The 18013-nt window shown below is 43.6% G+C and overlaps 1 protein-coding gene across 1 annotated transcript; it reads right to left on the bottom strand.

Annotated features, from left to right (window-relative positions):
- Positions 1 to 4594: 4594 nt before the first annotated feature.
- TBX19 (T-box transcription factor 19) lies at positions 4595 to 17666 on the bottom strand. The gene is made up of 8 exons (XM_058858206.1): positions 17470 to 17666; positions 11595 to 11859; positions 9591 to 9725; positions 8768 to 8829; positions 7713 to 7774; positions 6876 to 6977; positions 5672 to 5804; positions 4595 to 4829 (listed from the first exon to the last, which is right to left on the bottom strand). The coding sequence occupies exons 1-8, from the start codon at positions 17664 to 17666 to the stop codon at positions 4595 to 4597; spliced, it is 1191 nt and encodes a 396-aa protein (XP_058714189.1).
- Positions 17667 to 18013: the final 347 nt, after the last annotated feature.

Below are 18013 nucleotides of genomic sequence, written 5' to 3' on the forward strand. Positions count from 1 at the left end.
GAGACCTCCGAGATCACTGAGTCCAGCCCAGGCCTAACACCTCAACTAAACCATGGCACTGAGTGCCACACCCAGTCTTTTTTTAAACACCTCCAGGGATGGTGACTGCACCACCTCCCCAGGCAGACCATTCCAGTGGTTTATCACACTTTCTCTAAAAAACTTTTTCCTAACATCCAACATAAATTTCCCTTGATGCAGATTGAGACTGTGTCCTTTCCTTCTGTCAGTTGCTGCCTAGAGAAAGAGACTGACCCCACCTGACCACAGCCACCTCTCAGGGAGTTGTAGAGAATGATAAGGTCACCTCTGAGTCTCCTTTTCTCCAGGCTAAACAGCCCCAGCTCCCTCAGTTGTTCCTCACAGGGTTTGTGTTCCAAGCCCCTCACCAGCCTCGTTGCCTCCTCTGGACACGTTCAAGAGTCCCAATGTCCTTCCCAAACAGAGGGGCCAGAACTGGACACAGCACTCCAGGTGTGCCCTCACCAGTGCTGAGCACAAGAAGGTGATGTTTATCTGCTCTCGGGTTTTCTGCCTAACAGGGAGCACGGGGATGTTCCCTTAAAACTCCACAGTCATGGACGACAACACCTGGAGCTGCATGTTAAGCCCTTCTCTTCCACACAGTGAAGGACAGGAGAGAGAAGGGACTTTTTGGGATGAGGTCGCTTTGCTGCTGAGGGCACCCACCACAGCAGCCAGAGACGGGCGGGCATCAGCCTTCCCCATTCGGGCTCACAGAGGGAGATGGTGATGGCTGGGGAGCTGTGGGCTCTGAGGGAAAAGCTGCTCCACACATCCTTGGGCATAGCCATGGGCGCTCTTCTGCCTTACTGGAACACCTGTGTCCCAGAGCCAGGAAAATAAATGGCGAGGGAAAAGCCTGAGACAAAAGGTATCTGCCTCAGGCCGGCAGGAGAGGCGGGAAGGCTGAGGAGAAGCCCCGATCCAGGGAAGGATTTAAGGTCAGGCTCCCTGGGACAGGGACACTGAGGCCGAGTGACAGCTGCAGACCACAGGACAGGAGCTGTGGCATCAGAGACAACCAGGTTGTTCTGACATCTTGGGTTTTTTACCTTGTGGCTCTTCCGCTTTCAGTAACCACTTCCCTCCTTTTTTAATACACTTAAATGAGTTGTCACACAAACCACCTTGCAACCTCACATTTAGTAGGTGAGTACAGTGCTAAAGCCCTGCAGAAACTGAAAATAAATTATTCCCTCCTCTAATAACATGGAGATTTGCTTGGAGCTGAGCTCCCAAGCTCTGGCCCCTTGTCTGTCCTGATGAAAGGATTGAGGGCTACCAGCCATGTACCCAGCATTGGTTCTGGCAGGACAAAAACCTACCCTGTAGGCTTTGTGACCAAATCAGGTTAAAAATTACAAACTATCATTAATAGCAGGTAGCACCCCTAGAGATCTCAAAAGAGCCAGTCTTTTAGTATATTTAAATATTTAAATATTATATTTTTATACGTTTAGTATATTTTTTCCACAAAGTCAGGAACTGATTTGATCAAAACATTTATAAAAACTTGGGAGAGGGCTCTTTGCTCTCTTTTCATGCTGCCATTTCAGTTATTGCTTACAACAACCAGGGAAATATTCATTCAGAAATTATCCTTGTATGGGTTTTAATATTAAGCAGAAATCTGCTGAGAAAAAAATGCACTGTTGGTGCAAAACCAAATGCATGGTAATGGTTTATTAGGAGAGGAACAGTTTTACACACAGTTTAGGGGAATCTGCCTCCCACAGGAGAGCACTGCAGCCAGCATCCCAACCTGTTAGTGCACTGTAGGGAAGTCCATTGTGCTGGGAAAGGAGAGCTGTGTAGATAGAACTGCAGTTTTTCTTCTGAACAGATAGCAAAAGCTTTCTCCAGTGCTTCTTCTACTTAGAAGTAATCTGTCCAAACCAGATAGCAGCTCCCAAATAATTTACCAGAGTTGCAAAACCACAGCTCAGAATCACAGATCTCAAGTTGGAAGGAACTCATAAGGATTGAGTCCCACTCCCTGCAGGACTCCCCAACACAAAACTCAAGATCAGCATGCTCCCTGCTATCCTCAAGCCCAAGGCTCTGGGCTACAAATACCAGCTTGTACCAAGATGGGGCCATGGGTAGTGAGCAAAACAAGGGTATTTTTTCTTTCTGTGTCATTTCTCAGGGTCACACTAAATCAGATTGTCTGCAATGACAAAGACTTAACTCAGTTCTGAGATCTCAGAACTTTTTGCCTCCTGTGACATGAGTCATGGCTGCTTTTACAGTGAAAAGGAAGAAAAATTACTTTGCCTGTTCATTTTGATATTTTTTTAATTCTTTCAAAAATTAATTCTTTCAAAAAATTAATTTCTTTCAGAAAAGCTAATTAGATGTTCCCCTACATTCTTTGTTTGTGAAATAAAATTGCAGTTTGTGGAACTCCCTATAATCACTCATGTATTACTGTAATGCAGTATCTGCAATAAGAAGTTATCCAACTCATTAACCATGAAGGAAGCATTGCAAGTCCTGGAACACAGAGAAGTCACCATTTGCCTGCTTTTTAGCATCTTTATGTAGACTCTGTGTGTGGTGTGCCTGTGGGGAGCTGAACAGCCAGAAGAGGGTAGCATAAGTTAGTTAATAAACCTCATTTGTAAAGCAGAGTTATTTTTGAGGGAAACACCTACTTACATTTCTTGCCACAAGGTAGAGAAACATAACACTGAAAAACTCATCACCAAGCTTTTGTCAGAACGTGGGAAGGCAGATTTGCAGTCAGAACTGATGAGGATTAGACTGATAGCAGGATGCAGAGCTGCACTCTGTTAACCCTTGTTTGACCAGTGCCTCTGTTAATAAAAATGCACACCCAAAGCAACTTCATTACTTTGATCTTATGGGATTGCAGCACAAGTCAGCAAAACTAATTCAGTGTTACTGAGTATATTCTGGCACATAATCTTGTCTGCAGCAGGTCTGAAAACCCAGATGGGGAAGGAATGGAAATGCACTGAGAGCAGCTTAAGGGGGTGATTCCAGGCCAGGTAATAAAATATCAAACAGAAGCTTGCTGAGTTCACCAGGCAGATGCATATTTGACAACCTGAATCAAAAGGCTCTTCTTGCTTCTGCCTCTAATGCCCACCCAAGATAGAACGTTGCTCCCAGAGTCTGCATGCAGTAAATGAGTATTCACAAAGGGAATGTTGCTGTATCTAGCAGAAGCAGAGACATCAGCTCACAGGAGCTTTAGAGAATCCTCTTCTATGCTGGGGATTGTCCGCTATCAAAGCACATGACTCTAAACAGACCAGAATTGCTGCTGGGCATTTCATTATACAGGGAACATATCTACAAAGGTTACCTTGCAGTTTTTTCTTTATAGAGACCAAACAGCAGAACTCTTCTCTGAGAATTTTATAGGGCTTGACTGAGGAGATACATGAAAGGACAAGGAGGACTGGGGGATGGCTGTTCTTATTTGCATCACGGTAGTGGTTAGAAATCCCAGACAGGATCAGGACTCCACTGTGCTGTGTTGCACACTCATGCAGGATGGAAAAAGGAGCAGCGTGAAAAAGGAAGCTGAAGCAGACTAAGTGAGAAGGGAAATAGGTGTGAAGACATGAAATACCAGGCCCAGGAGCTTGCACCCAGTAAATGGACAAGGACCAGAAAATTCCTGTTCTGTCAACTTGCTTCTGGCAGAGCTGCTTTAAATAGCTCAGAAGTTGTTAGGTGAGAAAGACTGTGTGTGTGTTTACACCTTGGAAAGGCACTGAGGAGATAATACACCATGTATTCATAGTTTATTTATACTCTATAGCTGAAGCAAAGTGGAAATGCAAGCTGAATATTTTTTCTGTGATTCTTTTCCCTCCACCCTTTCAAAAATAGCATATATTGGAAATACTGGAACTTTCCATTTCAAAGAGTGTAGCATCAGACTCCAAATGCTAAACTAGCTGCCCTTCACCCTTCTGCTACAATGCAGCCACTTTTGCAGCTTGAGTGTGCCCACTGTCCCCATGGCACACACAGAGCAAAGAGCAGCTGGAGAAGGGAAGGGGGCGGTGAATGCTGTCTGCAGGTGGCATTAGGATGTCAGATTTAAATTTCGTACCCTGAGGGGTTTAGTTTCAGGTATTGTGGAAACCTCTATGTAAGAGATTCAGAAAGCCTTTAAAGCAGTGCTGTCCATTCAAATGACCAGCTGCTAACTTGCTCACAGTTTTCCCTGGACTTGGCTGTTAGTTACAGAAGGAACTTCTAAAATCACATGCGAGCATCCAGCTGCCATGTCTGCTTCACTCAGTCCCATGTCTCTGATCATTTTAATGTGATATAGAAGCAAAGCTAACTAGAAAGATTATTTCTGGGCATCATCCTGAATGATGCATAAAAGATGCAGTAACAAGCTGGTTCCTGTAATATCTCCTGCCTTTGCATTTTGGCTTAGCTGGCACACAAAAGGTACATTATGAGAAGTGATGAAGTCCTTTTCCTGCGTACATTCTGCTTTGCACTGCACTCCTTGGGGATCATTTGCCATTTGTGTCTGTCTTGGTTGGCCGAGCTTCCCTTGGGAGCTGCCTGTCCATTAAAAGGAGTGTGAGGATGTCCACGTGGAGTCGGACAGTCTGGTGAGAGCACCTTCCCCTTGTGCTTCCATGCTGCCAGACACCATTCCCTGCAGGGGGATTTGCACCGATGATGCAGCAGGTAAGGGGACATTACCCCTTAAAAACACGCTTGGAGGGCTGCTGTTCACCTCACTTCCCGTGTTGGCAGCACTTACAGCACTGTTGCTCACTGTCCACAGGCAAGGGTAGTGGCTGGAAAAAAAGCAGCACAGATTGAATGACTTATTTCAAAGCATTTAGCCCGCATAAGACTTGTCACAGTAAAGTCAATTTCATTATCTGTTCAAAGGCAACTAGTCAAACCAAGTTACCAAACTAGATCAGCCTTGAAGATCTTAAGTGAAAAATCAAGGTCAGCTGGTGACCTTGGAGGGAGGCATGGAGAGAAATGTGCGAGTATATGTGAGGTTTCAAAAATTAAAAGATCTTTTTATGTGCCTCTGTGACTTCTCCCCATCTCAGGAGCTGAGTCAGAAAAGTTTCTAGAGAGGGAGGTCACAAAGTCCCAGGATACTTCCTAGCTACTGTGGTGTAAACACTGAGAAGAAAATATACTCAATCAGATAACAGTGCATTTGAAATTGCAGCTGATTTTCCTGACACCTAAGATGGAGAAGAAATGTTTGCATTCATTTGGGGAAAAGAAGGGAAAATATTTTATAATTAATTGATTCTCTAGGTCTACATTCCATCTGTTCCTATAGGAGCCTCATTTCATGAAAGATAATAGTGAGAAATACATGAAAAAAAAAATTTGGTTTTAAAATGCTCACAAATTATAGAGAACAGAATTCTTTCTGGGTGTTCCAAGATCCTGGTTTTTAGCAGTGCTGGGGAAAAATAAAGCTTCCATAGATTTAAGAGCAGAAGATAATTAGCTTGTCAGCAAGATCTGCCCAGGAATCTTGAATTGGGCACTTAGGACACATTTCAAATCCTGGACACTGATTAAAGTTTGGAACAAAATGAAAATCACCAGGGCAGTCCTACAAGCCTCAGTGCTCCTCACACCAGCAGTTTTCCTGTAAACTTACCTGGGTCCAGGGCTGGCACCTCCCTTTGTGTGTGGCACTGAGAGCAAGTTAGTGTGTGGAGATGATGGCAAAGTCCAGCTGTCATGTCCTGAGAATACCTGAAGATTATTGCTGGAGCTCTCCAACAAGTTAACTTTGGGGGGGAAAAAAAGCAACAAACAAATTCTCCGTGACTATTGCAGACATTGTCTTAAGACAGCAAAACACAGACAGGCTTAAGGCAGCAATCTGATTGTGAGGTCTCCAACCACAGGTAATAGAGCAGAAGTCCCAACCACAGGTAAAAAGGCAAAATTCCTGTGTTCATTTAGAGAATAGCAAGGTGCCATTGAAATCCCAGCTGTGATACATGAGAAGGTACAGCATAACAGACATAGGATTTGCATTTTTGCAAGTCTGAGTAATAGTTTTTCATAATTTAAATGTGTCAGGAAATGTTTTGATAGCAATTTCCTTATAATCTGAGCTAAAATACTTAATAAAGTCTTATAAATATTGTCCCATTCCTGGAAATTTTCAAGGCCAGGTTGAATGGGGGTTTGGACAACCTGGTCTAGTGGAAGATGTCTCTACGATTGGCAGGGGGGTTGGAACAAGATGATCTTCAAGGCCTCTCTCAAGCCAAACTGTTCTATGATAAATACTTCTATTAAACAGGAATTCTTGTTGAATTATAATTAGCAAGCAGATTACTTTATCCCCACTCTTCTTTCTGACCCACTTCTTCTGATCAAGTAGATCTACTTTATCAATTAAGTAGATCTACTTTATCAAATTGATAAAGTAGAATCAATTTCTGGAAGTCTGCACCCAGATCTAGAAAGCAAAAGGCACTCAAAAGATGTTCTGACAATACCAAAATCCCTTTGCCTCACGTCAGCTCCTACCTGAGAGCTGCTTTGACTTGAGACCTCAACTGCATCATGGCAGGACATCGAAAGAAGACCTGAAATGCTTTTTGTATAACTGGAAGCTGTAGTGAAAACACGATCATACACTCTGGTTTATCATTAGGAGTGCACCCAGTACACTCCTAATGATACACCCAGTCTTGGTACCTCTTGTTTCGCTGTCTCAATCACCCTGGGTGCACGGAGGGTTCTGTGCAGGTCGTCCCAAAGACTCACCGTGCCCTTTCCTGGGCTCACTCCAGTGCTTGTGCTAACCTAAGGCAAGGGGCAGCAAAGCAGTGCTCCAGGGGTACCTGTAGGGGAGTGATTCCTCTGCATGTAGGAGGGTGGGTATGGAGCAGGGCGATGGCCTCGCAGGGCTGAGTATCTCTCGCAGCTGTGGGGAGCCTGCGGAGCGGGCAGAGGCAAAGGTCCGCTGTACTGGTAATTAGAGCTTCCCGAGGCACACATTGGATCCGGGCTGGAAATCAACCAGCCACCCACTTGGAGGGAAAAGAGAGAGAACAAAACTATTGCTATTGCTGCATTAAAGTGCTACAATACAACTAAGAAATAACCAGCCTTCTTGAAGAATCAGCTGTGCCTCAGAAATACCAACCAGATTCCAAGAAACTAGCTTGTGAAACAACTGACAAAAAAATAACAACCCTCCACCCCCTTCCCAACCCACCAACTCTGAAAACAAGACCTGAAAGCAACCAGAAAATGTCACAAACATTAAAGAACAAATGAAAGAAGAGCTATCAGTAAAGCAAATGCAACTTCTGTTTCCCCTCATTTTTTTACCTGTTTACCTATGAAAGATAGTTTTATAGGTGACAAAAACATTCACTAATACAAAAACAAAGGGGTAAGAAAGCCTTAAAAATGCTATATATCATCTTGATTCCAGATTCCTTTTAATATTAAAAAACTGGTTTGTGTGGAAAATGATCCCTCTGCACAACCTCTCACATTATTTCCTAATGTGAGGTCTCTTATATCTTCTTACTTTTTTAAAAGGGTCCCTCTCGATGAACACAAATTCAGGACTCAGTAAGTGACCAGTATGAACCAGTTAAGCAAGGCCCAGGTTCCCAGCACCCATCATAAATCACAAAACCTGTAGCTGACATGAATAAAAACCTTACAGTGAGAATATGCCATATGTTGACTTTCAGAGACTGTCTCTGGAGCATCCTTAGAATGGTTTCTGAAAAACAAAATATTTAGTGGTAAGTGTTCTCATTGAAAAACTATAAAAGTTATAACCAGAACTATTCATTAAAAATTCCTCCTCTATAACCTTGCTAGGCAGCAGTAAGTCTTGCTATGTTCTGTCATAAAAGAAGCAGGAGCTTTTGTCTGATGACATAAACAAAAATGTTCCTAAGTTTGTGCCATATCTGGGAGCTGAATATGGAATTCTAAATCTACCTGTGGGCACCATTCCTGCTTGCAGACAAGCTGAAGGCAGCACTCCCCCTTCCCCAGCTGGAAACCCTAACACTGATACACAGCAGCTTCTTAAGTGGTGAGAGGAATGAAAGGAAATACAGATTCTCCTGCAGGCACATGGGGCACTTCACATGTCAGAAGATAAAGCAGGTCCAAACAAAATAATTAGAAATTATGGTCTGGAATGCGTCATTCGGATGCCACTGTGCATTAGCGTGGGTGATGCAAGGAAAATTTTGCAAGACAAACTACAATTAATTCCTGATGGAAGCATCTCTGACATCTTACTTTTAATAAACCCATCATAAATTATCACACAGACTTAATAACAGCAGTGTAGTTTCATTACATTTACACTGTAATTTCACTTCAACTAGGCTTTTTGACACCTGAAGTTAACATTTTTCTCGCTGGCCCACCAAATTGCGGGATTCACTGGAGTGCAAGTATGCTGTAGTGAACATATGTGGGGTATAACACCACTAGGGAAGCTCACACCATCTCATTTCAGGCTCTCTGTGTAGACAGAGGTAAGTGCCAGGATCCCCAAGAGCATGTTCACCCACTTCAGCACCTATTGTAATAACTATATAGTCTCCCCAATAATATCACTGGAGTGACTCTGGATTTAAGGCAGCAGAAACAAGATATAGTTATGTAATTTATCTTTCATTTGGTGATGTCACAGTTTTAACCATACCAGTAGCAAAAAGCTACTGGATCAAAAAAAACCAAAATATGAACTCACCTTTCCTTTGCATCCAGGAAGGCTTTGGCAAAGGGATTATACTTGATTTTGAGAGCTGTTATCTTGAGTTTACAGAAAACAGGGCATGTTAGTGAAGGCAATTTGAAATAGAAATGTGACAAAACATCCTCCAGAGTAATCTGAGTGTAACTGCCTGGGTTAGCCTGAAATATATCCCCACATCTGACGTTTTCCAGGGCTGGGTAGGAGACAGCTTTGCTGTCTGCTGATCAGTGCCACAGGCAAAACACCAGTTGGGGCAGCCTGGCATGAGCTGGTCTGGTAAATCCAGTGGAATGGTGCACCCTTTCAAGAGACTTTAAACACTGAATTCCTATCAAGTACGAATAAAATCTGCAGCAACATTAGCTAAGGGATGTGGCACAGGAGTTGGCAATTCTTACAATCCAAAGCAAAAATTTCCGAAGGGCAGAAATTTCCTCATGAACTATTGTATTATAGGGAACATGGAGAGGTAGGGTTATCATTATAACTATCAGTTATTGCTGGTGAGAGATATTGGGCTTGATTGTAGGGCTATTTGGCTTTTTTTTTTTTCCAGTAAAGGATTGGGATGCTGAGACAGATGGACCAGTCTGGAACAGCTGTGGCAGGATATTAAGCTAAACCTGGCTTAGTACTGGAGCCAGACACCAGATTAGTCAATGTTCTACTGCAGAGAAAATACAGAGTATTAGACTGGACAGACTATTACACTGCATGGGACTGGTGGGGAAACAAGAAGGCACACAGGTCTTGTAGTTAATCAGCTTCTAACAGACCTCATCAGTGGTGACCAGAGCACAGCGTGGCACCCGCCTACCTCCTCATTCTGGTAGGCAGTCACCGCTATGAACTGGGTCTCAGGGAAGGAGCAGTTCATCACCATCCGGTGGGGGCCTCCTACGCGAACTATGTGCACCTGGGGCTCGTATTTGTGCAGCGAGTTCAGCATTATCTGCAGGAAGCAAAACAGAGAGACAGCCCCCAGTACCACTCTGGTACCTCACAGCCACCCTCTGGCTGTGTGACAGAGCAGCTGTCACTGCTGAACCTCCCCAGCTGAAGCATGAGGGCAGGTGCCTTCCTCCCCTGCAGTAACCACAGGGCTGAACAGAATGAGACTTCACTGGGCTGTATTTAAGGCTTTGGATGCAGCAGCATCTGTGAGTATTTGTGTTTGCAGCTATGGCACTCAAACCACTCGGCTTTCACTGCACTAGAGGCTGCTGAAACAGCTCAGGAGCAGTCCCTGTCCTGCTTCTGCTGTCTGGAAGACTCAGAATCACCATCACAGAAAAGGTGCCAGGAGGAAGCTACAGCAGTCATCCAGTCTCCTCTCTGGGCAAGATGAAGTGTTTCTAAACAAGCCTTGGCAGATCGTCTAACCTGGCACTAAAAGCTGTGAATAGCATTGATTCCAGGAGGTCTTTTAGGTCCTTTAATTTGCTCTAGTGCAAGAAAAATATTATTTTTTAAAATGTGTACTTTGCAAATCGATGTATACATACATACATATATACCTATATATATATTTATATAAATATATATATATATTTATAAAAGAAAGAACACAGCCATTCGCATAAAGCACTGATAGTCATCAATTACCTTCTAGTAGCACCACAGAAGGGGCAGCTGAAGTACAGAGTGGGGACACGGTTTACTTAACACTGTGGTCTTGATTTCAAAAGAAAGCAAAGGAAGCTTCAGTTGTTTGTTATTTAGTAACTTTTGTTTGGGTTCTGTTTCTCCTACAGTTTTTCCTCTCCTGCTTTCTACTGTTTTCCTCTCCTTCATATATAAACACAGTATTCCTCTTTATTTTTCCCCGGAGACTCTTTGACCCTCCAAGTTTCCTGTAGCTTTTTCCCCCCATGCATATTTTTCTGAGGCTTTCAACTTTTCTGAGATCCTGGACAAAAGACAAGCATTTGCAAATTCAGATCCTGTTCTATGCTCTGCAATAATTCTTGTGTGCTGGTTCCACATACGACAAAGGAAAAGTCAGATCATCTTCCTGTTCTCCAATCTGTAAAACCTGAGATAATTTCCTACCTCACTAGAGTACTGAGCTTACGGAGGTACCTCACAAACCTAATGGAAATAACAGACTGAGAACGCATAACATTTACATGAAAGAAATTGATTCTGGGCTGACAAGTATCATCTACTGTAGGAGTTTTGTACAAAACAAACAAGCGAACAAAAGGTCTTGTGCAACATTTTGCCTCTAGATGCATCATCAAAAATAAAATATGAAACAAAACTAATTTTCCTGTTTGCATTTTTAAGGGGTTCAAAGAGAAAGTCACTTATTTCTGGTACATGTGGTTTCTTTCCAAAGGCCAAAGCTGATTCAATAGAATATTGATAATTATCATGATGCAGAAGCAGACATAGTAATTATTTCATTTAGGAGCAGCCTTTTATTCTGCCATCTGACTCTTGCCAACATTCCACTTACACCAAACAACATTGGGGAACACAACAAAAACCTAATACCCATGGCCATTTTTCCCCCCTTTCTCTGAAGTCCTATGTAAAAATCCCCAGCACACAAGATCAACTCTGAAAAGACCCCTGACGATTAAGTAAACCACAGCACTCTGTCTCTCTTAACATCAAGAAGTCCATTAAAATCTGAAAGTGCCAATTAAGGCCTGTTTATCCCTGTTTACATTTGGCCTCCAGAGAATAATTGGCATCTGTGGGTGAAGAGGCCTGTAAGGGCTTCTATAATTACATAAATGCACCCTTGATATTTCTTGATTGGTAGGTGCTTGCAATTGAAGCCAAGAGGTGGTGTGGAAACATCAGGCCATACCTGCCCACTCCCATTGAGCTTGTTGGTAAGTTTGACTTTGCTGAAGGAAATGGCAGCTTTCATCCAGTGGGCCCCAAAGTTGGGGGAGTCTGGGTGGATGTAGACACAGCTGTGGTTCGGTGGCTCTGGTTTCCCTGCTGGCACCCATTCTCCATTGACGTACTTCCAGCGGTGGCCATCAGTCGGAGCGAAGTCCAGCAGGAAGGAGTACATGGCATTTGGATCCAAGCCCGACACGCTGATCTTCAAAACAGGGAACATCCGCCTGGCCGGGGAAACAAAACAGGGGGACACCACTGGAAACTGGTCTCGAAAGACTCTCCTCACTATGTTTGTTTCCAGATGCTCACTGACGAGTTCAGTATAAAAGAACATCCTCCCTTCCTTCAATCCACCCTAGCCATCAGACCTTGTGCTTGCAGTTTTCTCCAGTTATTTGGTCCCATACTTCCATATTCCCTGACCTCACCAGCTTGACCATGTCCTTTTGCTTTTAGTTCCATCTTAAACACAAGCTCTAAACTTCTACCCAGCCTTCCACTATCTTGTGTGCTTAAAACCAAAATCCTGCCTCTGTTTAGTTTTGGGAAAATGATCCTTTTGTGCCTAAAGGTCCAAAACCACCTTTTCTCAGTCCCCTTTTATTATTGTAATTTTATTTTGTAAAGGTGATTTGCAGGAGCCCACAGCTTGACTTTTAGTGGTTTTCTGTCTGTCCCAGTCCTTACAATCAATGCCACACAGCTCTGAATTGACATCTCAGTGCCTGAAAGTCTGCAGCAATACAGCTAATAGGGCTCCAACACTTCCAGGAACTGGGAATAATGTGTGGACATCAGAACAGAGGTGTCTCCCAGCAAAGGTATCCTATTCTTTAAGCTTCTTAGCTTGTCAAGGAATACATGTAATTGCTGTTACATATCACCTCCTACATTCCTTTTCTGTGAGTAACCGGCCTCCCTGCCCCAGACACCTCCATACTGACCTCTCCTGGCAACTGCCATTTCTCCATGCCACCTTTTATGGACCATAAATGCCAATGAAGGCCGATGAATCTTTGAGCTCCTTTTCTCTGTGGCTACAGAGAGAGTACACCAAGCAACCAGACAATGGCCTGAGGTCCATAACCATGGGGCTAAGGTAAGGTAGCTCTCAGGGCTTAGGTACCATACAAGACAGCCAAAGTACATAAGAAGGAAGCTGAAACTCCAGGCTGTCTTAAAGGACTGGAACTCTCTGCCCCTGCAGTCATACTCTCCAGTGACACCCAAATACAAATTGCTAACAATCAGTCTCACATGACATCCCACTCACCTTTCTGGGTACCTTTTTATAGTTTTTGCTGCATACATTCAGCACCTTCTGCTGACAGGAGAAGACAGAATTTGAGAAATTTGAGATTTTTCATCTAATATTAACACTTGATGATACATGGTCAGTGCAGTATTGAATAAGATATCATAGAATGGTTTGGGTTGGAAGGGACCTTAAAGATCATCTTGTCCCAGTCCCTGGATTGGTGTCTCCAACACCTTCCACTAGACCAGGTTGATCCAAGCCTCATTCAATCTGGCCTTGAACACCTCCAGGGATGAGGCATCCACAACCTCTCAGGGCAGCCTTTTCCAGTGCCTCACCATCCCTTGTAAGGGCATTCCATGTCCTTATAAAAAGTCCCTCTCCAGCTCTCTTGTAGCCCCCTTTGGGTACTGGGAGGCTGCTGTAAGATCTCTTTCTCTCTCTCCAGACTGAACAACCTCAACTACCTCAGCTTTTCCTCAGAGGAGAGGTTCTCTCCTCCTGACTTGCTCCAACAGGTCAATGTCCTTCCTGTACTGGAGACCCCAGAGCTGGGTGCAGCACTCCAGGTGGGGTCTCAGAAGCACGGAGCAGAGGGTGAGAATCCCCTCCCTCGCCCTGCTGGCTGCGCTGCTTTAGATGCAGCCCAGGATGTGTTTGGCTTTCTGGGCCGTCAGTGCACATTGCTGGGTCGTGTTGTGCTTCTTGTCCACCAACACTCCTGAGTCCTGGTCCTCAGGGCTGCTCTGAACCTGTTCTCCACCCAGCCACCCAGTATTTTAATGCAGAACTATAAAGTTCTCTTTATGAGGTTTGCACAGGCCCTGCTCTCAAGCCAGTCCAGATCTCTCTGGATGACATCCCTTCCCTCCCCATGTCACCGGAGCACACAGCTGGGGGAGTGCTGGCAAACCTGCTGAGGGTGTGCCCCTGTCACCAACAAAGGTAATGAAAAGCTCTAGTCCCAGTACTGACCCCTGAGGAACAGCACTCCTCACTGGTCTCTAAGGTACAGAGAACCATGACCTTTCTAATTAAATAGAAGCTTAGTCAAGGATTTATACACTGCACGTGTATTTCTGATCAGGATGCATCAGCTACAAAACTGGGATGTGATAAAAAGTTTGGATGTATTGCTCCTTCCAATGCTTAGATCTCCCCCAATCAATGTTCAAAGTACCACATTTAGATACATAGCTGAAATTGAATTAGAGGGTAAAATTAATCCACATGAAAATTTAATTTCACTAGATTGCGCAGAGCTATTTGTGTTACACACAGATTGCAAATTCCTCTGCCCACAATGCAGGCAGGCTGCTCTGCCTTTTTATTTGAGAGGTTCAAATTTATCCCCAAAGGACCTATAGACCAATCCAGAAGAGAATACAGTCACCATCAATTTTAACCTCCTGTGGAACTAAGATTAGAGCACTTCCTTGTGTTAACCAGCGTCACACCCAGTAATTCCCCACCTCGCTTGGACCAGCATGTCTTGACCGTACAGACTCTAACGATGGGAAACTTACCACCTAACATGTTCTGCTGATTAAGTGACTTAACTGTTAAAATCTGTCTTTTAGCATGGAAAATTGTGACTTCTCCAAATTTGTTTCAGAGTGTTTGTTTCAATGACCAGGTAGGTGCACACGTGACCTCCATTGCTGCAATAGCTGAGCACTTCAGCCTCTTCAATTTATTTAGAGCAAATCTGCTGCAATTACTCCACAGTACAGACCTTGAGTGGGAAGATGTTTGGTATCAAACTTGAATGTGCAGTAACCAGTAAAGTTGCTTTAGCATTCAAGCCTGGAAGGGGCTTTTTTTCCCCGACTTGTGGCTGCCTGCACTGATGCCCTAAAGATTCTCCCCATACACAGAGGGGAACAGTGGCACCTTCCTGTCTCCAGGCAATAGCAGGGATTGCAAAGGCTCAGGATACTGCCTAGCTAATGTGGTATAAACACTGAGAGAGAGGAAACCCACTCAGTCAGGTAACAGCACATTTGCTATTGAAATGTCAATTGAATACAATAGGTCTGAGTAAAATAGGAGATGGTTTCCCACTGTATCAGCTGCACCCATTGGGATGTATTTTGTGATGTAGCACGTGGTCTAATTTTAATGATGTCTATCCTGTTCAGAATATATCTGTCTCCCCTAGGCATGTTGCTAGGGCAGGTGATTATTATAATGAAGTATGATACAGTCACAGAGACATAATGTCTGTATATTAACACTGAAGTTGGTTCATCTCACTGTGACATTTTGGGACCCTCAGTACCAATTAGAGATGACTCAAAGCAGATAGAATTGTGCATGCCAGAATTCGACACTTGAGGATCACTAATCAATTAGACTTTCATTCGCTGGGATACTCCCTATCGGGTTTCTGTTTAATTTCTGAGCTTTGCTAACAATGTGTCTGTCCACACCAACTGTTTCAGTTTTCACACACAAAAGTTCAGGCTGGCTCTTCTCTTTCGTTGTAGAACACAGTTTTCAAAAGCATTCATCTACCCTTCAGCAAGAATGGTTTAGTTGTACTCATTTAGTAGCAGCAGAATGACATCAATATTTTTTCTACAGAGAATCTCTGTGGAGACAATCACTGAAGAATCCTAAACCTGAGAAAAACTCAGCACTCGTAGAAAATTGTCTCCAGTTTGTCTCCTTTTGAATAGCATGGTTCAGAGTGCTTTGCTGTAGGCCACAGCCTGTAGTTTCTTTGTTTTAGTGTGCTGCTGTGTTTTCAGATGAAATATACTTTCAGAAATGCAGAGATCCTTTTTCATAGTCTCTGATGCTACAGTAACTATGCTAGAAGGAATAATGCAAATGGCAGTGTGACATACTTTCATAATTTTTTATTTTGAGATTGCTGTAGTTTGATCATAAAGAACCTATTCCTGCTCTCACTGACATTTTTAGAGATGTCACTGGCTATAGGAAAAGTAGAATCAGGCTGATAAGGAGTGTATAAGTTAAAATAAAAAAACCAGGCAGCTTACACAATGAAATAAAAAGTACCCAGGCATATTCAGATAACGAAAGATTCCCTTATCAACATTATAAAAAGATTTTATCTATGCACTTACCCTGACACTTCAGAAAGAGCTACTATCACCGTGAAGTCATGATTTTCGTTAGCTGAGAGAAAAGAAACTGAAAAAAACCTGTTGGTAAAGTATGATTCTTTGTACGAGTTTAATTAATCATCTTACCTCATTTTTAGTCACTTACACTGCTTAAGGAGCCAGTTGAAGCTACTGTGCACCAAGTAAAAGTTCACTTTGAAGTTTGCTGTAGCCTAATAGCAGTTTTCAAAGCAATTTAAATGAGGCAAAAGCAGCTTCATGATATAAAGAGAACCTCAGCAGCAGATTTCTATCAGTATAGGTTATTAGGAGGAATCAGAATGGCAACAGGTACTCTTACACCAAGAGCTGGTACTTTGGGAAGGTAACTGCTGCAGGATCACCTTGCTGAGCCAACAGACTAGATTTTTCATTTTTACTGCTTCCACCTATCTCCCTCATCAAACTACAGTCAACAGTAATTTCATCCACAAATTCTGCTAAATCAAAGTCTGAAAAATTAATGAAACTCACACCACATGAGTAAGTCTTTCTCTCCATCTCTTAATTCCTCTCTTTTATGTGGATCTCCTGAGAGGTCTTGCAAAACATATGCATGTTGAGGGAGCAGCTGGGGTGAGGGGCAGCAGAGGGCTGGAGACAATAAATAAAATAAAAACCTTAGTACCACTGTGCAAATCTTACTGTGGTAGCTGCTGTCTGTACTGTGTCTGTTCTGGGCTGGACTCTGCTGTCAGCCCAGTTCAGAGCAGAACCTCTGTGGAGAGCCTTCTTCAAGCCAGTGCCTGATTCAGAATTAACATCCTTCTCACCAGATTTTTCACTTTTTTCCTGTGCCTGTGTCCCCCAAGTAGTAAGACATGTGATCCATTTATACCACAATGTTTTGTCCGTCTAAAACTGTGTATGTTAAGCAATATTCCACTCTTGTTTCTAAGGGCACCTAAGCAACAGCTGTGGGACCATGCAATTCAGACTGCACATACACAGAGAGCACACAGGGCAGTTTTATTGCACCCATTCTGGTACAGACTGCTTGTACAAGCTGTTAATACCCAAGGCCAGAGGGATGAAAACTACAGCTGGGGATGACAGCACCAATCTGCTTCTGTGCAGTAATTTGAAGCGACAGGTGAGGACTTGTTAATATAGAATGATGATTATTAGCATAAGAAGTCATTCCAAAAGGTTTGAGAGGCATTCCCTTGCAGAAGTTTCCTTTTTGTGCAATCACAAGTTAGTCAATATATTTTTCCAGCATGCTTCACGGGAGGAATGGTTTGGCAGTGACCAGAAAGAAGCAGGGTCATCCTATCTTGTTCATACACTGGCTTTAGCAGACTGTAAGGCTGCAGTCCCCTAAAAACTCTGGTGTGCTCATTGCAGTTCTCTCGAGTCTGCACACACCGGTTATTATTGTAGAGCTTAACCCCCCTGGCTGTCACCTCCACTGAGCCCGCAGTGCTGAGCAGATCACTCACCTGCCATTCTTGGTCACGATCATCTCATTAGTGACTTCCCTGAATCTCTGCCAGAGCGTCGCATCCTCCAAGACAACCTGGAGCTGCTTCTCCGTGGGGTCGCCTTTGTCTCTCCCAGCCCGGAGTTCACTCTCCACTACGCTGAGGAGCCTGGAGACGGTGCAGTCGCTGGGTTTTTTGCAGCCCAGGTCTGCCATGACGGCTTTACTGCCAGAAACTTCAGGTAGCTGCTGAAAAGACAAAAATAATAAGCTCAATAAAAAAAAAAGAAGTCAGTTCATTGGGCACCGTCTGACAAACGTGCTCTCCTCACTCTTCTGCCACTGCCTGGCTCTTTCCCCTGGAAGTCCCAATGGGCAGTGACACCAGTGTGTGGAGGTTTACGCACACGCTCCACACAAAAAGAGGACTATCTCCTAATTACCTGTTAGACAGTCAGGTGGGTGGCTGGCTGATGACTCAATTGGCTGCCTTGAAAGAAGAGTCCTCCATCCAAATTAGCATGCTTTTATCTTTTTTCAACCTGAAGTGGGTCTAATTGTTC

Source organism: Poecile atricapillus, chromosome 1 (genome assembly GCF_030490865.1).
Source record: "Poecile atricapillus isolate bPoeAtr1 chromosome 1, bPoeAtr1.hap1, whole genome shotgun sequence".
In the NCBI taxonomy this organism is placed as follows: domain Eukaryota; kingdom Metazoa; phylum Chordata; class Aves; order Passeriformes; family Paridae; genus Poecile; species Poecile atricapillus.

What these genes read in the sequence shown, in the direction of transcription:
- TBX19 (XM_058858206.1), bottom strand. Translation starts at nt 17,666, where the DNA reads ATGGCAGACCTGGGCTGCAAAAAACCCAGCGACTGCACCGTCTCCAGG. An exon ending in ATCGTGACCAAGAATGGCAG is followed by an intron (nt 11,860 to 17,469) that starts GTGAGTGATCTG and finishes TTCCCCGGCCAG; the next exon opens with GCGGATGTTCCCTGTTTTGA. An exon ending in AGCTCAATGGGAGTGGGCAG is followed by an intron (nt 9,726 to 11,594) that starts GTATGGCCTGAT and finishes TGCTTCCTGCAG; the next exon opens with ATAATGCTGAACTCGCTGCA.